This window comes from Heterodontus francisci, chromosome 11, assembly GCF_036365525.1.
Source record: "Heterodontus francisci isolate sHetFra1 chromosome 11, sHetFra1.hap1, whole genome shotgun sequence".
In the NCBI taxonomy this organism is placed as follows: Eukaryota; Metazoa; Chordata; class Chondrichthyes; order Heterodontiformes; family Heterodontidae; genus Heterodontus; species Heterodontus francisci.
The window spans coordinates 81,505,007-81,530,671 of record NC_090381.1 but is presented as its reverse complement, the minus strand read 5'-3'; the positions used below and the strand labels follow the sequence as shown (position 1 = coordinate 81,530,671).

The window sequence follows — 25,665 nt, the reverse complement described above, 5'->3', positions numbered from 1 at the left end:
GCCAGAGGAAATGGGCGAGGTACTAAATGAGTACTTTGCATCAGTATTCACCAAAGAGAAGGACTTGGTGGATGATGAGCCTGGGGAAGGGAGTGGAGATAGTCTCAGTCATCTCATTATCAAAAAGGAGGAGGTGTTGGGTGTCTTGCAAAGCATTAAGGTAGATAAGTCCCCAGGGCCTGATGGGATCTACCCCCAGAATACTGAGGGAGGCAAGGGAAGAAATTGCTGGGGCCTTCACAGAAATCTTTGCATCCTCATTGGCTATAGGTGAGGTCCCAGAGGACTGGAGAATAGCCAATGTTGTTCCTTTGTTTAAGAAGGGTAGCAAGGATAATCCAGGAAATTATAGGCCGGTGAGCCTGACGTCAGTGGTAGGGAAATTATTAGAAAGGATTCTTCGGGACAGGATTTACTCCCATTTGAAAACAAATGGACTTATTAGCGAGAGGCAGCATGGTTTTGTGAAGGGGAGGTTGTGTCTCACTAATTTGATTGAGTTTGTTGAGGAAGTGATGAAGATGATTGATGAAGGAAGGGCAGTGGATGTTCTCTATATGGACTTCAGTAAAGCCTTTGACAAGGTCCCTCATGGCAGACTGATACAAAAGGTGAAGTCACATGGGATCAGAGGGGAGCTGGCAAGATGGATACAGAACTGGCTCGGTCATAGAAGACAGAGGGTAGCAGTGGAAGGGTGCTTTTCTGAATGGAGGGATGTGATGAGTGGTGTTCCGCAGGGATCAGTGCTGGGACTTTTGCTGTTTGTAGTATATATAAATGATTTGGAGGAAAATGTAGCTGGTCTGATTAGTAAGTTTGCGGACGACACCAAGGTTGGTGGGGTTGCGGACAGTGATGAGGATTGTCAAAGGATACAGCAGGATATAGATCGGTTGGAGACTTGGGCGAAGAAATGGCAGATGGAGTTTAATTCGGACAAATGTGAGGTAATGCATTTTGGAAGGTCTAATGCAGGTGGAAAGTATACAGTAAATGGCAGAACCCTTAGGAGTATTGACAGGCAGAGAGATCTGGGCGTACAGGTCCACAGGTCACTGAAAGTGGCAACGCAGGTGGATAAGGTAGTCAAGAAGGCATACGGCATGCTTGCCTTCATCGGTCGGGCATAGAGTATAAAAATTGGCAAGTCATGCTGCAGCTGTATAGAACTTTAGTTAGGCCACACTTAGAATATTGTGTGCAATTCTGGTCGCCACACTACCAGAAGGACGTGGAGGCTTTGGAGAGGGTACAGAAGAGGGTTTACCAGGATGTTGCCTGGTCTGGACGGCATTAGCTATGAGGAGAGGTTGGATAAACTCTGATTGTTTTCACTGGAACGACGGAGGTGGAGGGGCGACATGATAGAGGTTTACAAAGTTATGAGCTGCATAGACAGAGTGGATAGTCAGAAGCTTTTTCCCAGGGTGGAAGAGTCAGTTACTAGGGGACGTAGGTTTAAGGTGAGAGGGGCAAAGTTTGGAGGGGATGTGTGAGGCAAGTTCTTTACACAGAGGGTGGTGAGTGCCTGGAACTTGTTGCCAGGGGAGGTGGTGGAAGCAGGTACCATAGAGACGTTTAAGAGGCATCTTGACAAATACATGAATAGGATGGGAATAGAGGGATACGGACCCCGGAAGTGCAGAAGGTTTTAGTTTAGGCAGGCTTGGAGGGCTGAATGGCCTGTTCCTGTGCTGTACTGTTCTTTTTTCTTTGTAACTTTTTTTTTACAGTTGGCTTAGAAACGATGCAAACACATGCACGTCAGTTCTGAATTTCGGTCTGATCCATTTAACAACGATTTTCATCATCCATTTGTATAGTGGGCAATACATGTTTTGCTATTACGTTTAAAATTATTTTCTGGGACAGTAGTGTTGAAGCAACTTAGATGCATAGAATATTGAATGAAAATATAAGCATTCAACAAATTTACATGTAAATAAATATTTTTTCTTCTCATTGAGAGTTTGTTACATTTTGTTTCAGGCAAGATGATTATGTTCACTAAAGGGGCCGAGTCTTCCATCCTCCCATTAGCCAAAAGTGGGGCAGTATCTCTGATGAGTGCACATGTGGATGAACTTGCGATGGTAAGTCATGTGCCTTTTCTGTAGAATTATGGGGGAGAAATTGGGCTCTGTAACCCCCTTTTTTTTTAGGTGCAAGATGGCCTCTTAATGCTCAAATGGGGCTCAAGATGGGAGTACACGCATGCATCCGGACGCCATCTTGTTAAAGAGGTGTATACATGGACCTAATTATTTCCAGCAGCATGCAAAGCAGATAGATTATGATGTCAGTCCACTGAATTGATGTCAGTGCTGCCATTTTTGAAAGCCACTGTCCAGCCTATGCCCCATCTTTACTTTGTACAGCTGAACATGTGTTAAGTGTTATGAAGGACCTCCCCACCACTGCTATTTAATGGTATCGTGAACTACTTATAGTTTAGATGATTGATTATTTCTTCTGGCTGCTGGTGCAATTGTACCCTTTTTGGAGCTTTTCTATACTGGGCGAAAGTTTGGAAAGTATACAGGGAGTGCTGTGGCTGGCACTGAAGTATTTTGTCGATTTTAAAAGTTCGCATTGAAATAAGGGGCATAATTTTTATTGCCAAGTGGGGTTGCAGGGGCGTGTGCGGGTGGGGAGTTAAAGCCCCGAAAAGTGCCAGTGGGTCGGGAACCTGACGTGATCCACCCACTTCAAGGTTTAACCAGGGCATTTTTGGAGAGGAGAGGAAAAATCTTAAGTATTTTAAATATTTAAATAGTAAATTAATTGTGGATTTAACCCAGGATTCTAGCTTTATCAGCCAGCGCATGGTTTTTCAAAGTTGTGTGGATCTCGCCCGCATCAACAAGGCTCCCCACTGTGTTCTAGCCATTGTTCAATGAAACTTGACAGGCTTGCAAGAATTTAAGTAGTGAAATTGCATAGCTGCTGGCCGCCCTATGTGAAAGGCTTGAGCTCACAGGACTTGCTCTGAGAGCCTGATTTCACTTTCGTAGGTGATTTCCAAAGTTTTGGAAGTCATTTCGCCTGCCTTGAACTTTTATTCACCTTGATCTGGTCTTCCCTGCTGTCAGTCTTCACTGCAGCATGGGAGGAACTTATGCAGCTATAGCATGGACCTCTGATGAGAAACAACAGGAACAGCCACACCAACAGCTGCTTCTGCGCAACGATATGCCACTCCACAGGACAGAGTGGATGGACACTCGAAGGAGGTGATACCCCCAGCTTAAGGTATACAGACAGAGGATTAGCTTCCTCGACGTGATGGGACAGTAATCCCTCAGGAAGCTCAGGTCATTGCTAACATCTGCAGCTTCCTGGACCAAGTGGGCAAGCATTGCCAGTGGCCGTCAAGGTCACCACAGCCCTGAATATCTTGCCCTCTTGGTACTTCCAGGGATTTTCTGATGACCTCTCCAGGATCTCCATCTGTTGCCACAAGTGCATCTGCCAAGTGACTGATGACTTGTTTGCCATGGCCTCCAGTTATGCCCACTTTGCTACTGAGGCCAGTCAGACCCAAAAGGCTCACAGTAATGTCACAGTGGCTGGATTACCACAGGCACAGGGAGTCCTTGACACATGGCAATCAAAGGGGCCCTCAGATCAGCCTGGAGTGTTCATCATTCGGAAGGGATTCCAATTCCTCTGTGTTCAACTTGTGTGTGACCATCAGAAGATCATCATGCATGTCTGCACTAGAAAACCAGGGAGCTGCCATGATCCAGTCATTCTGCTGCAGTTACATCTACCACAGGTTTTTGCACCTCCACACAGCATGAGCAGGTGGCTCCTGTGAGGAGCCATAGCACTGATGCAGAGGATATGTACAAAAGGAACCACATGACCACAAGGGTGATCATGGAGCAAGCCATGGAGCTGCTGAAGATGCAGTTCATGTTCTTAACAGTTCTGGGGGTGTTTAGTATGCCCCATCAAGGGTTTCCAGAATGTTGTGGTCTGCTGTACCTTGCAGAACATGGTGCTGCAGAGAGTAATGACGTTGCAGGAAGAGGAAGTTGCAGATTGATCTGCATCCTTAGAAGAGGAAGAGAGGATAAGCCAGAGGACCCTGACAAAGACTGCCCCACCTTTACCTGACCCAGGGCAGGAGGCAGCATGGGGGGCTCTGTCTGGGGACAGGAGGACAATGAATGAGAAGTGGAAGCACCTTAAGAGTCCCTGCTTCCATGTGCCCTTTATCCATCATCTTCAGAGCACTTGCTGCATTTCAGTGAGGTATTGAGCCACCAAGGCAAGACTTTCCTCCATCCTGTCTGGGACAACACACACTCAGTTGCCTGTCATATCTGATTTTTCCATGCAGGTGGAGATTGCAAATGCCTTGAGGCATCATGGCACTTGAGCTAGAGATAGACTCTTCCAATCTCTCTCCTAGGATGCTCACTGGCTCTGGAAATACTGACAGAAGTGCACATATTTCCCGTTGCTGCTCCACAGTTCCCTTTTCGTGGATCACCCCCCCCCCAAGGCTCAACATCTACTTCAGGCTGAGCATTGCTTGGGATTATCCTGCTCCTGCTGACGAACTCTCCAATGCTATCCCTATCTCCAGCAGCTGCTCACCTGTGATGTGCACCTCACTGTATGACAACCTACTGCAGTACCCAACAAGGTGTGTGTATCTGTATTGGTGGAGGGTGCACATGAATCATTTGGCAGTGCATCCTCAGAGTGCTCACCCTCCTCTAAGGACTCATTGACCACCACCTTCTGTTGTTCAAGGTCCTTGAAGGAGATAATGCATGATTTATTGATGACATGGGGAAAAACTTCAGAGTCCACATTGTGCACATCATATTTCTTTTAGTGGTTGGGGGGGTGCATCCTTGCTGGGCCTTCTGTCTTCAAAACGTTGGCTGCAGCCATTCTAACCCCTGAAGGTACCTTTAAATTGCAATCCTTTCTTTGACAGAGTGTAGGTTGTCATCACTCCAACATTCTGGCAGTGGTCAGGAAACATGGAAGTGGGATGCTAATGCTGAGTTAATTTGGCAGCAACTTCTGGAGCTTGCACATGCACAGAATAATGAGGAAATCCAGAAGTTGTTGTCTGTGATTCTATACTTCAGACGGTGAGCTGTTGAGACACCCCAAAGTGCAATCAATTGGAATCTTAAATTGATGAGAACTTTCACTGTTAGTCGCTCTGTAAAAACTCTTGAAAAAGTAGAACCTTGTTGAATGAGGTGTTTAAAAAGTGTACTAACTTCATAATTACTGCTAAACACCCTCACTGGCCACGAAAAGCTTATATTGATGAAATGTCGCATTTCTTCATAATTTTGCTTTTTTTAAAACAAAACTTTGTATGCTTTCATTTAAGTTTTCTTGTTAATCCAGCCATGATCATTTATTTCGCTATCTGAAAATTTTAATAACGTGTAGGATGAAGTGCTTTTTAACTTGCTGGTTTGCTCTGTTGGAATACTTCAATGTGATTGGCTACTTACCTGCTTGCTGATATCACAGCTCCATGCCAAGGGATCTCGCTGACTTGATGCCGGATTTAAATTGCCATCAGGAAAGGGGTAATCTGCACCACAGATCACTGGATCTTTGTGGGCAGCTTTCTTTGAAGTCAGCGGCAAGCGTTGTTGCTTTGCCGCTGACTGCAAAATCCAGCCCATTGTTGCTTGAGGGATATTGCTGTGCACAGTTGAGTGCTGCGTTTCCCTGCCTAACAATGACTACAATTCAAAAAATAACAACCTCATTGGCTGTGCAGTGCTTTGGAACGCACTGAGGATGTTCAAGATGCTATATAAATCAGATGTTTTTCGTATTCTTCCTAGAAAGGACTGCGAACACTGTGTGTAGCATGCAAATATTTATCCAGAAAAGAGTATGAGGATATAGAATCTCGGCTTCTTACAGCCAGGACTTCTCTGCAGCAGCGCGAACAGGAAGTAGCAGATGTTTTCAATTTCATTGAGAGAGACCTGCACCTGCTGGGAGTTTCTGGAGTCGAGGACAAGTATGTTGTATGCTTTGTCATTATTGTTACTCCAGTTAGATATCTTTGAATACTCTTACTTTACCATGAAGTTAATGAGTTATGTAAATAAATAGGAAGAGAGTCTAAAATAATGATGTAATTATTCTGAGAACAAATTCTGTAGATGAAGAAGTTTTTATGCTGTGGATACTTCTGAAATATTGCTGATTGGTCTATAGTAGAAGGCAAAAAATATTTTGTTTCATCTGTTTTGAAGCCATCAGCTCTCACCATGTATGCTGTAACTTATGAAAATCCAGTTCCTTTTTTAACTCGTGTCAACGTAACTTCAAATGTGCTGGAACCAGTAGTCGCTTAATGATGCGTTTCCATCAATCCAATTATTTGTTTTATTGCAATTTGAGGATGCACAATGGATGTCTTGTTTTATTGTTGTGTTTAGTCCTGTCCTGGAAATGAATACAGTTCCACCAATACTCAATTAAACTGTTAACTGAATTCAGAGAATTACCAAAATACTAGGATACTTACGTTCTTTTTGGAATTAAAATTCAGGTTTGTATGTTGTATGTTTTCCTCATCAGCCATCCTGCATGTGCAAATGTGAAGGTAAGGAGCACATCAGGAGATGGTGGTTTTCAGGAAAGAAATGAAGTTGGCACCTGACACATTGCCAGAGAAGTAAGTGGCACATTTTGTGTTAACCACCAGTTCCTGATGTGGATTCTGCTTATTTCAAAATCTCATTCAACCTCCATGTACAGTCAGGAATTGCTATTAAAAATTTTGTACTCTTTGGGTGAGATGACCTTTTTCCCATCCTGTTATAACAGTGTCACTGAAGAGGCAAGTGTTCTGCTTTCTTTTTCCTATTTGAGGCAGTAGGCAGCTTCCCACATTTTCCTATATTATTTTCAGCCACTTTAGTCTCTTTCTAGTCTTTAAGAACATAGATCAATGATTCTTTTTAAAGTTTTGATGAAGTTTGATGAACTATTTTTCATGGAAACTTGCAAGGCTATGATGATCAACCTGACCCCAGTTAATTCTAGGCTGCTGATTAATGTTGGCTTCAGTGTTTTTGTAGGATGCCATAGATCTTCCTTGTGAGAGACACTCACAATTATTCCAGATTTGTTTCAAGAGTAGAACATGCTTGGCTTAAATAATTGAAAACAGTTTCTGGCTTCCTGGTAGTCCAAGTTTAACTTCGCCTTGCACAAGAAGATATCCAGTCCAGTGAAACATCTCTGAACCCCCTTGACAGGGTCAGAAATGGGGGAGAATTTACAGGATTGTTCCCATAAAGCTGCATCGGTTTAATTGAGTTTTTGTTAATTCCCAGAGCCAAGAAGGTACAGTGTTCCTCAAAATTGCCTGCAACCATGCTGCAAATTAGTTTTATCTTTAGATTTGGATGCTGGGCCTTCTGCTAGCACTGGCAATAGTAGAATGACCAGTGCTTCCTAATTTTTGACTGACAGGCAAGGGCATCACCACCGTTGATGCTGTCTTTGGTCCTACTCAGAGCACTGGCCTCAGCCTCAAATAACTTTCATCTACATTGACCTCGCCACTAATTTTGCACTGATAGGGCTTTGACTATGGTACTAACTCAGTGACACATATAGTTGTCAGCATGGTTCTTCAAATGCATGGCTTTTACCTGTTGGGAGTCCACCAATCATTCCTAACAACAATGCTGGTCACTCGGAACAATTCCACGTGGAAAATTTAGCATACTAACTGGAATTGCTTCATGCATTGATATCAAATGATCAGTATAAATATGTAGGGTGATATACCAATATTTCTTTTGGATTGCTGGAATTTCTACAAATTCATTGAGTGTCCATATGACTGCCATCTCTTCCTGAGATTTACATCTGGCAGATGCAGTAATAGAGTTTTTCACTTAATCTATTTAGCAAGTATGTTTGATTAGTGCAATCACTTGCTCCTTAGTTTGCCCCTGGATGACACTTTAACTTGTTGGAATTAAAGCTCAAGTCAAATTCTTATCAATCCCTGGGTTTGTGAAATCTCTTGAGACTATTACTTTACCAGCCTTCATCATAAACAAGAAAAGCAAGTGAGTGTCTTTCATTGGTAGATCCAGCTTGTTTGTCAAGTTAATTCTCCATCTCTGCTTAACATTGTTTGCATTTCACCAATGTCAGAAAATTATACTGACCAAATTTTGTCAACCATTTAACATTTCTTACGAAAGAAAGTACCACTTGGTTTTTGTGGCTAGGTCATCAGCTTATTACACTATTGGGATGAAAGACCTTTAGCAGTTCAGACAATTAATTAAGTTGACAAACTGGATAGTTGAGTGTAAATCCTTTATATTATTTGCCAAATAGGATGAAGCTTGCTCAGTTTGTGTGCTAGTTTTTTGTTGGACCAACTTGTGCAAAGTTCCCTCAAGGTTGTTCTAAGATAGTTGCCTAGAGCAGCTTTTACACTGTCACAAATCTTTTTTCTGCCCTGACAAAAAGTGCTCTATTATTTTCCAAGATGGCCTGAAACTTCAATTTCTCTGGATAATGCTGCTTGAAAAAATGACTTTATGTGGAGGATGAACAAATAAAACAAAAATATAATTACTTACTGTAGACTAAGGCTTCGTCATTCTTTGAGCTTTGGCCTCCGCATATAAAGCACCCTCCTGGCAGATCTCAATTTTCTTTTTGACAGTTATTTATTACTGTAAAATGTTAGTGCTCTCGGTGGTCCTGCAGGTTTTATTGTTGCCATTGCCAAACAGAGGAGTGCAGGCCTGTTTCAAAGTGATGCTGTGATACGTAAGGGTTAGAGACAAGGTCACCAGAATCCCAAAATATGAAGTTCAAGTGACAGTGTTCCTGGTAACTTCCCCTGTAAGATAACAGCAATTCCTGATTGTGGCTCGATGTTGAAATTGATCATACTATGATGAAGATTCTCTATTGTAAGTAATCTATTCTTATGCTTTATATTTGTAACTGATTTTAGTTGTACAGAACATTTGATGAAGTCAGGTGATGATGGTAATGCACATTATTTGAGTATCAATTTGAACCTCAAAGTTCAGACGTTGGTACTGTTGTGAGCTCGTGTTTTGATTCCTTTAAAGTGAAATACATTTTTATTGAGGCATTTCTCAACCGTATTATTTAGCTGTCTGGAGCATTGTGTTTTAGACATAACATCTTCAATACATTTCAGTTTTGTGCCCCCATTTATTAGAGCCTGATAGTGCATTGTAAGATTCTGCTGGCCACATAACCACAGACCACTAATGTATAAAGTTTTACATTATTTTGAAAAGAGCTGCTCATCTCAACTGATGAGATTGAGTGTGTTCTTTTGTGATATGGGGCTTCTTAACTGAAAGATGTTGATTACTCAGTTAACTTAATCTTTGAGAAAAGTAGCACTGAATTCACTCAAAGAAGGGTTCAGGTGAAGGGTCCTCAGATCATTTTATTTAATCATATGAGGTACCAATTCTGTCATCTTTCCATCACAGTTTCCAGCTGTCAGTTAAATTAATCTGTATCTTTGCCTTAACCACTCTTCCTGATAACCTATTTCAGCTGTTCTGCTAAGAAATACTTCCTTCATTGGTCTTAAATTTGAGTTTCATATCTCTGAGCCTGTGCTCTTCTGTCCTGCTTTCTTGGCATATCTGAAAGTTTTGTTTCACATCTACTTTCTCTGCCCAGATAGGAATCTTGTATAGTTTTAGAAGGATTTATACAAGTTGCGTTTTTGAAGAAGACCCAAAGCTTATAGAGGTGTTGTTTAGAGGTCTTCTCTTCAATGAAAATGTAGCTAGTTGGCTTTGAACTGCACTACCTCTAGGGCCTGGATCTATGAAGATTGACTTTCACCCCTTTTTTAGAACAATGACCTGGTAAGAGTCACTCATTAAAAATGAAAATAGCTTGCTTTGATTTAAAAATGTGGCCTATTCATGTGTCCCTCACGAAGCAACATGAATTTGAACATAATTTTGTTTTCACTGTCTTGTTTTCACCTGCTCCCATTTTCCTTTAGTCTCCAAAAAATGAGGACTCATTCTAGGTATGATTCCATGGTGTTTGGTACCTCAGACAAATAGCAATTTTTACATGTATAAGTCCAGGAAATGAGTGTTTCTGACCATCAGGTATCATAGCTGAGATAATTTCTGAGTTGCAGTCCACCTATATGCATACTTTGCCAATGTTACTGAATAGTCTTCAGAAATTTTAATTGGACCTATGTTGCTTACTGTAAGTATTTTGACTGCTTTGTTTCCTATTCCAGGTTGCAAGACAAAGTTCCAGAGACGATAGAAGCTCTTAAATTGGCAGGAATCAAAGTATGGGTTCTTACAGGAGATAAACAGGAAACTGCAATTAGTGTGAGTTTAGCAAGTGGACATTTTCATAGGAACATGAACATTTTGGAACTTACTAATCAGAAATCAGACAGTGAATGTGGAGTGCAACTTCAAACGCTTGATAGAAGGTAATCATGTTCTCTTTGAAAAGTTTCTGTGGTCTATTTAACCTATTCCACACAATTTTTTTGTATTTTATGATTACAGAATTGGTTCTAGTAAAATCATTCATGAATAATTGAATATTGTAAATCTTAAAAGTTTCAGTAACAGTCATATTTGTCTTTACTATTAACATACACTGTTCATAACTACATTTTCTTTCAAATCCTCTGGCCCTCAAACAGCTTCTATCAATATAACATCTTTAGGATAGAGCCCAAGGCACTTCAAAAGCATAATAAAACAAAAATTACCTTGAGCCAAAGAAGGAAATATGAAGCAAGGTGGCAAAGAGCTTGGTCAAAAAGGTGGATTTTAAGTAGGGCCTTAAAGGAGGAGAGGGAGGCCATGAAGGAACTTGAACATGAGCATGAGAAATTTAAATTTGAGTTGCTGAGCGACTGGGAGCTAATTTAGGTCAGAGAGTAGGAGTGATTGGTGAGCCGGATGGCATACAAGCTACAGAATTTTGGATCAGCTTTTGAAGAGTGGAGGATCAAATGCTGACCCAGAGAGCATTGAACGTAATTGAACCTGGAGGTGTCAAAGACATGGAGAAGGGTTTCATCTGCAGATATGCTAAGGCAGGGGCAGAGGTCGTCAGGGTTAGTGGTGGAAGTAGGCAGTCTTTGGAGAGTATATTGGATCAAACACTCAGCACAGGGTCAAATAGGACAGAGGTCATCCATGATTTAGTTCATTGTAAGCCAGTGGCCAGGAAGGGGGGTAGGATCAATGGCAAGAGTACAGAGTTTGTCAGGGCCCGAAGACTGATGGCTTTGGTCTTCCCACTGTTCAACTGGAAGAAATTGTTACTTATGCAGGATTGGATGTCAAACAAGCAAGCTGGCAATGCAAAGGCAGAGGTGTTGGAAGGAGAATATCTGTTTTTAAAAAAAAAAATTGGCTTGGCAGGGTAGTGGCGAATGGGAATTTAAAGGACAGGCAGGAGGGACGGAAGGTGCTTTAAGGAGGAGCAAGCAGAGAAACCGAAATGTGATTTGGTGATGAGGCCCACACTATTACTGTGGTGGTTTGGATGGGCAGATGGTGGACAGTACAGACAGGCAAAGAAGTTTCAATAAGGGATATGGTGCTGTCACCCATGAGAGAAGTTTCTGTCGAAACCATGGTCACAGTGTTATGGATGGCAAGGGCTTTGTGAGTGAAAGAACATTGTGGAGGGAAATGTGGATAGTGGCCACAATTGTTGATGTGGCAGAGTTGAAGAAGGCAGCAATGTTTGGTGTGAGCGGAATGAGCAAGATTCCTCCCCTCTTTCCCCTTGGCGGAGGCAATGTTTTATCTGTGTATAGTTTATGCAAATGAGTTTGCTGTATAGCAAGCTTCAGAAATCTGAATTATGAACTTAACAAGTGGTTTATGATTGCAGAATAAAACAGGATCATGTGATTCAGCATGGCTTGGTTGTAGATGGAACCAGCCTTTCAATTGCACTCAGGGGACATGAAGAACTGTTCATGGAAATTAGCAAAAACTGCAATGCTGTGTTATGTTGCCGAATGGCACCCCTACAAAAAGCAAAAGTAAGTTGCATACTCAAATGCACAGTTGGACTCAAAGAAATCGAACTTACTCTTGCAATGTCTCATGTTGTTCGTGTTAAGTTGGTAACATCAAACTGCCGTGTAGTATGATAATAGAACCAAAAACCTTATCCTTGAGTATGTTGGTATAGAATTTCATTTCTTTTACCAGAATGCAAATACAAGTCTTAAAATTCTGCTCTCTGATGCCTAAATGGAGCAAATGTATTTCCTAGTTAGATCAGATCATGAAGTTTATAGGTTTCATCCCAATTCTTATCTCAAGCGACAATGCGACAATTCATCTCGATCTTACTGGGCTAGTGAAAAGAAAATCAGCTGCACCTGTTTGGAGACCCCTGCTGGAAACTTTGTACGTCAGTCAAGGACTGGTGACTACAAATTTAGTCAGGTGCATATGTGACGCAGTCCTCCTTCACAGGCATTGTTCCATAATTTGGGGAAGTGCTTTCCTTGAGAAAGTCAAGATGGGGGCACAATGTACTTTTGAACAATGTGTCATAGGGTCTGTTACTTGCTGTGATCACCAATGGTTTTGTAAGACCAGTGAACAGATTTTCCTTTGAAGTCCTCAATGGGATCCTGGGTTTTATAAATAGAGGCTTATAGTACAAAAACAAGGAAGTTATGATGAACCTTTATAAAACCCTGGTTTGGCCTCAACAGGAATATTGTGGCCAATGCTGGGCACTGCACTTTAAGAAGGATGTGAAGGCTTTGAAGAGGGTGCAGAAGGCATTTACAAGAATGGTTCCAATGTTGAGGAACCTCAGTTATGTGGATAAAGTGGAGAAGTTGGTGTTCTCCTTTTAGAGAAGAGACAGTTGAGAGGAGATTTGATAGAAATGCTCAAGATCATGAGGAATTTAGGTAGAGTAGATAGAGGGAAACTTTTCCCATAGGTGGACGTGTCAAGAACCAGAGGGCACCAATTTAAGGTGGTTGACAAAAGAACCAGAGGCAACATAAAAAACCTTTATACACGTGAGATGGACTGCAGCAGTTCAAGAAGGTAGCTCACCACCACCTTCTTGAGGACAATTGGGGATCGGAAACAAATGCTGGCCTTGCCCACATCCCATGAAATGAATTTTTTTTTAAAAAAGTGGTTAGGATCTGGAATGCACTACCTGAGAGTGTGGTGGAGACAGTTTTAATTGTGACTTTCAAAAGGGAATTGAATAATTATCTGAAGAGAAAAAATTGCAGCATTATGGGGAAAGAGCATGGGAGTGAGCCTAGCTGAATTGCTCTTACAGAGAGTCTGCATGGGCACTAGGGGCTAAATGGCTGCCTGCTGTGCTGTAAACTATTTTATGATTCTATTTTATAATGGATGATTTTGATTGAATCAGGGCTATAAATGCCTTCACTTTGAAGTGATTACCCTGCTACAGACCATGGGAGCAAGTATGCTCAGGAGACACTATAGCCACAGTCGATCTAATGACTGTGCACATCATATTAAAGTCAAGGAAGAGAACAAAGTGTGTTGAAGTGTACTACCTGTACATTGTGCTTTCCTTTTTGCCTGACAGCATCTGTCTCATGGCATTTACCAAGTGCATTTTTGTAGTTTCACAGCAAGGGTAATATGTCTGACTCTATTTAGATGATTGGCTAATGAAGGCATACTCTCCACAGTTGATAGAAAATGTAAAATATGGCAAGTTCTGACGCTGCTAGTCAATGGAGAGATATCCTATTAGTCTTTGGAAGATATTTTTTTCACGGGAGCTGATTTCAACATGTGAGGTACATAGGTTGGACAAGTTTGTCACAACCCATGGACTCAATGACTTGTGTATTTTAGACTGTATTGCATCAACCATCTTAAAAGTTTATTCTTGCAGCCTCTGCAATTTAGCCTCATGCATTCTCCCTTAGAAGCATAATAAAAGCAAAATACTGTGGATGCTGGAAATCTGAAATAAAAACAAAGTGCTGGAAATACTGAGCAGGTCTGGCAGCATCTGTGGAGAGAGAAGCAGAGTTAACGTTTCAGGTCTATGACCTTTCATGAGAATTAGAAGTTCTGATGAAAGGCCACAGACCTGAAACAGTAACTACTATCCTCTCTCCACAGGTGCTGCCAGACCTGCTGAGTGTTTCCAGCCCTTTCTGTTTTTACTCCTTTCAAAGCATTTGTGAATCAGAAGCAATTATTTTCCAATGGTGGGTGCAGATTGCTACCATATTCAGTGAGTTGTAGCTGCAGTAAAGGCCTGCTCAGGTATGAAATTGAAACACGACCCAACCACATCCAATCCAAAACCGACCCGGGCCCAAGTCCTTTGATTTTTTTTTCCGCACCCGACGCAACCACCATAATAGTTAATTTTGAAGATTACTTTCCTCCCTGAGCAATGCAGCACTGTGTCCACGTACAGCCCGACCCGACCCGACCCGACCCGAGCCCGAATGCCGGACCTGGAAGAGAGACCCGACTCAACCCGAACCCGACCCCGACACGTGTCGTCAGGTCTGGTCTGGTTCAGGTCGGGTGGCCATGCTTTAAGCTGCAGTGCCTGATTACTTTTCTCTCGGGTTGTTGATGTAGATGATGGCATTCAACAGGAAATTAGAGACACATGCAATAAGGATGCAACTGTAATTATGGGTAATTTTAATCTACATATAGATTGGGCAAACCAAATTAGCAATAATACTGTAGAGGAGGAATTCCCGAATGCGTACGTGATGGTTTTTTGGACCAATACGTTGAGCCAACTAGAGAACAGGCCATCCTAGACTGGGTACTGTATAATGAGAAAGGCTTAGTTAACAATCTCGTTGTGTGGGGTCCCTTGGGGAAGTGCGACAATAACATGATCGAATTCTTTATTAAGATGGAGAGTGAGAGTTGATTCTGAGACTAGAGTCCTGAATCTAAATAAAGGAAACTATGAAGGTATGAGGCGCGAGTTGGCTATGTTAGATTGGGGAACGTTACTTAAAAGGTTGACAGTGGATCGGCAATGGCTAGCATTTAAAGAGCGCATGGATGAAGTGCAATTATTCATTCCTGTCTGGCACAAAACTAATACAGGAAGGGTGGCTCAACCATGGCTTACAAAAGAAATTGGGGATAGTATTAGATCCAAGGAGGAGAAATATAAAATGGCCAGAACAAGCAGCAAACCTGAGGATTGGGAGCAGTTTAGAATTCAGCAAAGGAGGACAAAGGGATTGATTAAGAAGGGGAAAATAGAGTATGAGAGTAAGCTTACAGAGAACAGAAAAACTGACTGTAAAAGCTTCTGTAGGTTAGTGAAGACAAATGTGGGTCCCTTACAGACACAAACGGGGGAATTTATAGTGGGGAACAAAGAAATGGCAGACCAATTTAATACATACTTTGGTTCTGCCTTCACAAAGGAGGACACAAATTATCTCCCAGAAATGTTGGGGAACATAGGGTCTAGTGAGAAGGAGAAACTGTATGAAATCCATATTAGTAGGGAAATGGTGTTAGGGAAATTGATGGGATTGAAGGCTGATAAATCCCAGAGTACTGAAGGAAGTGGCCCTAGAAATAGTAGATGCATTGCTGGTCATTTTTCAAAAGTCTATAGACTCAAACCGTTCCAACGGATTGGAGGGTAGCTAAAGTAACCCCACATTTGAAAAAGGAGGTAGAGAGAAAGCAGAGAATTATAGACCAGTTAGCCTGACATCAGTAGTGAGAAAAATGCTAGACTCCATTATTAAAGATGTAATAGCAGAGCACTTGGAAAACAATGACCAGATCGATTTACGAAAGGGAAATTATGCTTGACAAATCTACTAGAATTTTTTGAGGATGTAACTAGTAGAATAGATAAGGGAGAACCAGTGTATGAGGTGTATTTGCATTCTCTGAAAGCTTTCGATAAGGTCCCACATGAGAGATTAGCATTCAAAATTAAAGCACATGGGATTGGGGGTAAGGTACTGACATGGATAGAGAACTGGTTGGCAGACAGGAAACAAAGAGTAGGAATAAACTGGTCTTTTTCCGAGTGGCAGGCAGTGACTAGTGGGGTACCACAGGGATCAGTGCTAGGACCCCAGCTATTCACAAATATATATTAATGATATAGATGAGGGAATTAAATGTAATATATCCAAGCTTGCAGACGACACAAAGCTGGTTGGGAGTGTGAGCTGTGAGGATGCAGAGAAGCTCCAGTGTGATTTGGACAGGTTGAGTGAGTGGGCAAATACATGGCAGATGCAGTATAATGTGGATAAATGTGTGGTTATCCACTTTGGTGGCAAAAACAGAAAGGCAGATTATTATCTGAACGGCGATAGATTGGGAAAGGTGGAGGTGCAGCGAGACCAGGGTGTCCTTGTGCACTAGTTGCTGAAAGTAAGCATGCAGGTGCAGCAGGCAGTTAAGGCAAATGGTATGTTGGCTGCCTTAGCGAGAGGATTCGAGTACAGGAGCAAGGATGTCTTGCTGCAATTATACAAGGCCTTGGTGAGACCACATCTGGAGTATTGTGCGCAGTTTTGGTCTCCTTATCTGAGGAAGGATATTCTTGCTCTGGAGGGAATGCAACGAAAGTTCACCAGACTGATTCCTGGGATGGCAGGACTGAGGTATGAAGAGAGATTTGATCGATTAGGCTTGTATTCGCTAGAGTTTAAAAGAATGAGAGGATGTCTCATAGACACCTACAAAATTCCAACAGGTCTGGACAGACTAGATGCAGGAAGGATGTTCCTGATGGTGGGGGAGTCCAGGACCAGGGGTCACAGTCTAAGGATAAGGGGTAGGCCATTTAGGACAATGAGGAGAGATTTCTTCACCCAGAGAGTGATGAACCTGTGGAATTCTCTACCACGGAAAGCAGGTGAGGTCAAATCATTAAATATATTCAAGAAAGAGTTAGATATAGTTCTTAGGGCTAATGGGATCAAGGGATACGGGGAGAAAGCGGGAACAGGTTACTGAGTTTGGATGATCAGCAATGATCATGTTGAATGGCGGAGCAGGCTCGAAGGGCCGAATGGCCTACTCCTATTTTTCTATGCTTCTATCCATTTTGAGAGCATTAAACAGATAAAGGATCTAACATCAGGTTTTACCCATTATTAATGTTATGAAATTTTGCTTTCATTAATGTCGTTCTTTGTGTACCATGCCTTGTGACTTGTATCGTGCGACTTAAAGTCTGTAATAGTTTTTGTATATTTTCAGGTTGTCAGGCTTTTAAAGACATCGCCAGCCAAGCCTATTACCTTAGCAATTGGTGATGGTGCAAACGATGTTAGCATGATAATGGAAGCAAATATTGGCATAGGTATGTAAACAAAGTTGCCAAATTATTTGTGTATTGCTACTGTTTCTGTGCATCACATGAATGAGCAGAATTGTAATGGGTTTAACAGTTCCTGGGGATAGTGGCTGAAAATGAGTCATGATGCACCAAACGTCTGTCAGTAAATTAATTGGAATGTTTCCGATCAATGTGACTTATTTTTCATGTATATTTGTCACAAAATAAGTGTTTAGCACACATTTTTCAACCATTTCAGTTTTTATTTTCTCTGTGGGTACTTGATGAAAACTATTTTCAAGTACTTAACATTTGGGTTAATACTTTCTATAATTGGCTGCACTAAGTTATAGGTATCTTTGGCGAATGAGCCAATAATTGGGCTTGTCGCATATAGTTCATTTCTTATCAAGGTTTGAGCTTCTCTGCCAAATTAAACACAAGTGAGGTCAAGATCAGAGGAAAATGCATTAAGGTATTCTCCAATAACCTATGTGAACTTTCCAATTAGTTAATTCATGTCTAAAACTAAATTGCAGCATTATTGTGTGTATATGTGATACATTTTAGTTGACAAAACATGTAAATATAATAGACCTCTGGATTGATCAGTACTGCTCTAACTTGAGATGATTTGAGTGCCCTCTGAACCTCAACACTAGAAATAGTTTGTACAACATATAATTCCTTGATAGCCTGCTCTTTTCACTCTGGGCTACTTTGCAACTTTTTCTCACCACCACGTTCCGCTACTAATGGCAGAGCCTTAAGCCATCAGACCCTTCCACTTCAAAACCCTTCTCAAAATCTACCTCTTTGGCAATGCTTTAGGTCCCCTTTCATAACGTTTCTCCCAACGTATCATGAGTGTGTGATCTGTGTTCATTATGAAATCCTTGGGATGGTATGTTCTTGTTGCTTTTTGCATATTAAATTTTATTAACTAGTTATTGTAACTTATTTAAAGATCTCTGAATTTTAACACAAAATGAAAGTGCCAATATATGGTTGTCTTAACATTTTTCTTTCCACAGGAATTATGGGAAAAGAAGGAAGGCAAGCAGTGAGAAATAGTGACTATGCAATAGCAAGATTCAGATTCCTCACGAAGTTATTATTTGTCCATGGCCACTTCTATTATATTAGAATATCACACCTTGTACAGTACTTTTTTTATAAGGTATGCTGTTTTGATTAATTTTCTGTAACTTTACCAGTGTTTTTGGCCACATTTTTGCATCGGTCTGTTAATTCGCAATGGTTTTTCCTCTAATTTTTCTTGCCCTTCTGCCCCTTTTTCCTGATTCCCGTTGTGCAGTGTGCATGTGCCCGGCGTTATATGTATTAAACTTGCATTTCAGTAGAACTTTTCATGACCACTGGACATCCCAAAGCATTTTGCAGCCAATGAAGTACTTTTGAAGTGTCATCACTGTATAATGTAGAAAATGCAAGCAGCCAATTTGCACACAGCAAGCACCTACAAACAGCAATGTGATAATGACCAGATAATCTGTGTTTGTGATGTCAATTGAGGGATAAATATTGGCTAGGACACCAAGAATAACTCCCATATAGGAATCCTATATTCCATATTGGAATAGGTCCTCTTCGAAATAGTACCATGGGATGTTTTGCGTCCAGCTGAGAGGGCAGATGGAGCCTCGGTTTAACTTCTCATCCGAAAGATAGCTCCTTTGACATTGCAGTGTTTCCTCAGTATTGCGCCAGAGTATCGGCCTTGATTTTTGTGCTCAAATCTTTAGAGTGGGTCTTGAGCCCACAACTTTCTGACTCCGAGGCGAGTGCTATCAACTGAGCCATAGCTGATACTTGGTGCCATGGCCAAATGCCTATTCTTCATCTAAGAACCAAGATGGTAAATTTCATCAGGCTGTTTTGAGAGGGAAGGGCATCCCACCCAAGCTCTATCTTGTTCTTGCCCATTTATGAACTGTTCCAGCAAGCGTCAAAATCAGGAATGGGCAGCACGACTTTTTTCCCTTCATTAACATTGGGCAACTTAGGGCAGCTCCAAGTGCTGTTTAGACTGATGGTAACAAACTCATACGGACCAGAAGTCAAATCTGGGAACTTCAGTTTAGTAGGGCAAGTACTACTAGGCAATGGCAACGAGGGAGTGTTTTTTAAAAAAAAAACATTTTCAGAAAGTTGTTAACTTCTTTTAGGATCCTAACAGAATCAAAGTTTGGGATAGGTGGATTTTGTCGCCATTTCACAATTGCCTAATATAGTGTATTTTTTTTTCAAAGGCTCATGGTTCCATATTAAGAACGCTAACCAATCCTGTGTTGTTGATTTTTTTTCCAGAATGTCTGTTTTATCACACCTCAGTTTTTATATCAATTCTTCTGTTTGTTTTCACAACAAGTAAGTGTTACTTTTTATAAATTAATGAGCTTGAGACAAGAATTCATTAACTTTTACTGCATATTTGCTACCTCTTTTCTGGCAGTTGTCATTGGTGTATTTACAAGTTTCTGAAGGGAGTGGCAGTTGTGAAAAGGTAAAATTTATTTAATGGTCATTCAGTAGTACAGAACTTGAATATTGCTGCAAATGTTGAAGATTTTCGTCTTGCACTCATCAAGACAATCCACAAGAATAACCAACAAACAGCAGTAAGGGAAAACAGCAACTTGCACTGCATGAGAAGAGAGTGCTGATTGGTTGGCAAGTGAACTCTGATTAGTAGAGACGTTGCCATGGAGAATGCACCAGTTTATGGTGACTGACAGTTAACTGCCAAGCTTTGTTTGAAATTTAATCCAGGCTGCTTGACTCTGATCAAGGCATTGCCCTGAGGAATAAACCAGCAAATGGCTGTCACTTATTTGTTCAGCTGAAACAGGTGCAATGTCTGTATATATTCTTTCTGTCTGCAAAGAACAGGGCCCTGTGTGTTAATATATGTAGCTTCCAGTATGCACAAATGCGCCACCCTGTGAACCTGACTGGACAATCTTGAGTTGGTTGTCAGCCTAATTCTTAGCAGACTGTGGATTATTTAGTAAATGTTGTCCAATCGCGGAATCACATCTAATGTTGCACACTGTTTTAAGTTTTGCAAACACGGGCTGGTTGGGTACGGCTCGTACCTTGCCTGTTGCGAACAGCAGAAGGGATATGTTGTTTGATACGATCAGCCAGTCTTTGGGACGTGCGGCCTATATACCAAGCATCACGCAGGCACAGAAATCCATATATCATATTACTGATTTGTGTGATAGGCAGGACATCTTTTTGGCTTGATGGCAGCGTCCAGTTAGTGGCGAACACCAACGTGTTGTTACTGCACAGTAGCGGCATGAAACAGCTAGCTTTATCTGTTGCTCAAATTTTGGGATACATTACCCTTCCAGGGTAATTTGAGGTAGACTGGGCACTTTTCAGGGCAGAAAAATCAGCCGTAGGCCCATTCATTAGTTTACGCAATATACAGCGAGAAATGGACTGACCAGGGTAGCCATTGTCACGCAGGATGTCTTTGATTCACCCTATTTCAGCATCAAGCTTGCATGGTGAGCAAATGGCTCGGGCCTGATTTGCGAGGTTGCCGATAAGGCCGATCTTATAGCGCATGGAACTATACCACTTAAGGAAGCCATAGATATTTGTGCTGCAGCACTATGTCATGGTGATCTAGACCCACCACCATTGCATGAATACTCGCGCAGTTGAGTTCAGTTTTAATGACACCATGTATGCCCAAATAGATGGTGTTGCCATGGCATCACCTCTAGGCCCAGCTCTCGCAAACATCTTTGTTGGGTTCCATGAGAAGCATGCCTTGGATGGAATGACACTAGCCTCCTACCTCTTGCATTTTTCCGATATGTAGATATATTTGCTGTATTTGAATCCGCAGCTGCATGCAATAATTTCTTTACACGTCTTAATGGGCTCCATCCTGCGCTCACATTCACCTTTGAAATGGAGCAGTCAAATGAGCTCCCTTTCCTATACATACTAGTTGAGAACTCTGTTAAGGGATTCTCTAGCAAGATCTACCGCAAACCTACCTTCACTGGTCAATACATGCGTTGGGATTCTTGCAATTCCATGTGCTACAAGATTGGCCTTATCGGCAACCTCATAAATCGGGTTCATTCCTCAGGACAATGCCTTGACCAATTAGTCAAGCAGCCTGGTTTAAATTTCAAACAAAGTTTGGCAGTTAACTGTCAGTCACCATCAACTGGTGCATTTTACATGGCAATGCCTCCACTAATCAGAGTTCACTTGCCAACCAATCAGCACACACTTCTCATGCAGTATAAGTTGTTTTCCTTTACATTGGTTATTCTTGCGGATTGTCCTGATGAGTGCAAGACGAAAAGTTTCGACAACATGTCTTTATTTTCAGCAAAAATTTATTTTCTGTGGCAGGGTTACTCTGGGCATCACCTGCATTTTGTTAATTTTTTTCACACTAGGACATTTTCCTGCATTTTTGGAGTGAACTTTTTATTCTACTGTTAATAAATAGGCTGTGTTGCTGACAACACAACCATTAGGTGGCGCTGTACTAGCGCATGTGCAGATGCAGCCTCATCCACTTTAACGTCACTGTCTGCGACGTTCAGGTTGCTGCCAGGGTTAAAGATGTCGCAGCTCAATTTATCACAGAAAAACAACTTCAACCCATGGCAGGACATATTGGACATGTTTGATACACTGAGCGCATTGCACTGTTTAAAGTCTCATCAAAAGGACAGCACCTCTGACTGTGCTGCACACCCTCCATAATTCTGAGAGGTTTCTCCGGCCGCTCACTCCCTCCCCCATCCCGCTCTCTGGCCGCTCACTCTCCGCTTCCCTCCAGACGCTAGTTCTAGGCCAAGCCGCTGCCCTCCTCTCGGCCACTGACTCTTACATTGCCCCGTCACCCCTCGCGGCCCGCTTTGCTGCTTCGGGCAGAGGGAAGCGGCCTGCGGCCTAGAGCTAGCGTCTGGAGGGATAGGCGGGGAGCGGGAGGCAAGCAACCTGGAGTGAGTGGCCGAGGGGGGGAGTGTGTTTTTCTGTGCATGCGCCTGTTAGTCCTGACAAGGCAAGACCTATGCTGTGCATACGCAGCATCTCAGAATGCAGAAGACCATTTGCGCATGTGCACAGCTTGGAGTGCTCTGATGACATCAGTGGGCCGCTGTGTTGTCAGGAGTCACTTTGGAATAAATATATATTTATAAATGACTTTTTAATGCATATTTGGCTGTGTATTTTTACATAGAGGCCAGAAACAATTTGAAAAGGTGACTGTGGAATAAGTAATTTCTGAATGACGGGAGACTCGTGTAGTTGGTGCGCACTCCATTTACTTATTTCACAGATAAAACTTGAAAGAGACCACAAGCAAATGGTGCAAAAAATTTTGAGGTTCTGAATTTGAAATTGTAGCTTGCCATTTGGATTGAGAATTTAAATATCAGGAAACGTTTCTTTCTTAACAATTCTCCCAGACACAACCAGCTACCTGTACTTCTGGATTCAATGCAATTTCTCTGAATTTAAAAAAGAAATAGCTTGAATAACCTTTTATTTGAGTGTTATGCTGCCATCAAAAGCAGTGGTGGTGGGGCGGCGCAGTGGTTAGCACCTCAGCCTCACAGCTCCAGGGCCCCGGGTTCGATTCTGGGTACTGCCTGTGTGGAGTTTGCAAGTTCTCCCTGTGACCGCGTGGGTTTTCACCGGGTGCTCCGGTTTCCTCCCACAGCCAAAGACTTGCAGGTTGATAGGTAAATTGGTCATTGTAAATTGCCCCTAATATAGGTAGGTGGTAGGGATTATGGGATTATTGCAGAGTTAGTATAAATGGGCGGTTGTTGGTCAGCACAGACTCGGTGGGCCGAAGGGCCTGTTTGTGCTGTATCTCTAATTAATTATTTGTGTGTTTTTATTCCTGTGTCTACAACAATCTCATTGAAGGCTTTTTTTCTTTATACAATATCACTCTTGTGATTGTTTTGGTTGCTATTTAGGAAACAGCGATATAAATTGCTTTTAATGGTGCAATTTAAGTGGCATTTGTTGGTGTAACTTCTATTTTGAGACACTTTTTTTTTTCTCAGGTGGTGGAAAGATTAAGATAGAAGAAGTTGTACTTTTTAGTCCTATGCCATCACACTATCACTTATCCTCTCACTACTTTGCTTCTGACCCTAGTACGTCAAGGAATTATTCACATATTCGCATTGATTTTTGAGGGAAGAAGGAGAGCAGGCAGAGGGGTTCTAGGTTTCTAACCAGTTGTAAAAGGGGGAAAGATAAATGCATGATATCAAAAGGGTGGCATCAGAGCTATGCCCAAGGACCAAATTCAAAATACTTTTGCCAAAGAATGCTGTCCTTTTTAAAGCAGCAGTTTTTAAGGGTACTGTTTCGTACAGTCTAACAGTATGCATATTACAGACTTCTGTTTGATTTTCTGTACTATATGGAAAAATATATGCCACCTCGCACACCCCCACCCCAGCCAAATCCAATTCCTGTTCACTCATACTGCAACAGTGTTAATGCCATAGTATTTTTGCTGTTTTCTGAACAGAATCCCAAGCTCCATTTTTCTTTTTCCCCCATCAGATTAGCAGTTAAATGCATCTAAACCTATTGTCTACTTTGAAATTACCCTTCAAGCCCATTGTCACATTTCATACAGCAGTGATTACAATTTAGGATTACAGTATGTATATGAAACAGACAACAATAACTTGCATTTATATAACACCTTCAACGTAGTTAAACGTCCCAAGGTGCTTCGCAGGAGCGTTATCAGACAAAGGTTGAGACCGAACCACAAGAATATTAAGCCAGGAGCTTAAATTGCCTGTTGATCTACCCCTTTTCTGACTCTCTTCAACCCCTGTTGACCCATCTCGCCTGTGCTCATTGACTTACATTGGCTGCCAGTTTATCAATGCATCAAATTTAAAATTTTATTCATGTTTTCAAATCCCTCCATGGCCTTGCCCTCCCTGTCTATGCCATTTCCCTTATCCCTATACTCCTCCGAAAAATCCGCATTTCTCCAATTCTGGCCTCTTCTGCATCCCTGATATCCTTCACCCCATCTTTGGCCAGCTGTACCTTCAGCTGTCTAGACCCCCAAGGTCTGGAATTCCCTCCCTAAACCACTTCTGTTAAAATGCTCTCAAGAACCAATTCATAGATTGTGAGCGTCCCGTAAGTGTAAAACTTCTAAAGAAATATTGAGATCCTGAAATGTCATTTTTATGTATTAGAAACACACTCTAGAATTTGTCTTGGAGACTGTACTTACCTCACCTTTATTAAAGTTGAACCTGCTTTACTTGTGCAAAAGCAAAATACTGCTGATGCTGGAAATCTGTAACAAAAACAGAAAATGCTGGAAATACTCAGCAGTTCAGGCAACATCTGTGGAGAGAAAAACGGTTAATGTTTTCAGGCCTGATGAAAGGTCGATTTTTCTTTGCTCATAATGCCTGACCTGTTGAGTATTACCAGCATTTTCTGTTGGTGACCCTTTTTCTATGTGTGTTCAGTTGTAATATATGTTTTACATTAAAGTTTTGCCCTTGTTAGTCAGGAAGGTGGATAGCAGCAGTGCAGATAATAAATGTACGTGTAAGTTAATAGCTCGAGATTACCATGTTAATGTATTTTTCTTACAGACATTGTATAACGGTGCTTACCTGACACTGTACAACATTTGCTTCACTTCCTTACCCATCCTTATGTACAGTTTGTTAGAACAAGATGTGCACCCTCGCATACTTCAGAGCAAGCCAGCATTGTACAAGTAGGTTGAATTTGATTACTGCATTCGTCATTTCTTTTCCACATGCATAATGAAAGCCATGGGTTCTTTGTTTGAATTGTGGCAATGAAATATAATATTCAGATTATAAGTATATACTTATTTTGAGTATTAAGAGGGGGAAGGAAAAGGGCCATTTTAACCTGGGAGCCAGAATGGTAAAGTCTCGTGAAACAAGTCAAACAGCTAGTGGAGGGTGGTCCCAAGGAACTAAAATCTGGCCAGTTCTGGGATGGACAGAGCTCCTGCTACATTTTCAGTTATTCTCTAGGTTTGTTTTTTAATGTGGTAATATCCAAGATGAGCAAAGGGTAGACAGTATGTCCCTGAATTTGCTGGTCATAGAGATACAGCACTGAAACAGGCCCTTCGGCCCACCGAGTCTGTGCCGACCATCAACCACCCATTTATACTAATCCTACATTAATCCCATATTCCCTACCACTCTCCTACCACCTGCCTACACTAGGGGC

At 41.7% G+C, this 25,665-nt stretch overlaps 1 protein-coding gene across 1 annotated transcript in view; it reads left to right on the top strand.

Moving 5' to 3' along the window:
- atp11b (ATPase phospholipid transporting 11B) overlaps positions 1-25,665 on the top strand; it is a 168,099-nt gene that overhangs the window by 80,443 nt on the left and 61,991 nt on the right. Inside the window, exons 17-24 of the mRNA XM_068042349.1 lie at positions 1,993-2,096; positions 5,841-6,022; positions 10,304-10,507; positions 11,935-12,088; positions 17,298-17,400; positions 18,411-18,556; positions 19,708-19,767; positions 25,047-25,174. Of these exons, the coding sequence (XP_067898450.1) occupies positions 1,993-2,096; positions 5,841-6,022; positions 10,304-10,507; positions 11,935-12,088; positions 17,298-17,400; positions 18,411-18,556; positions 19,708-19,767; positions 25,047-25,174 (1,081 nt within the window). The remainder of the gene's footprint in view (positions 1-1,992; positions 2,097-5,840; positions 6,023-10,303; positions 10,508-11,934; positions 12,089-17,297; positions 17,401-18,410; positions 18,557-19,707; positions 19,768-25,046; positions 25,175-25,665) is intronic.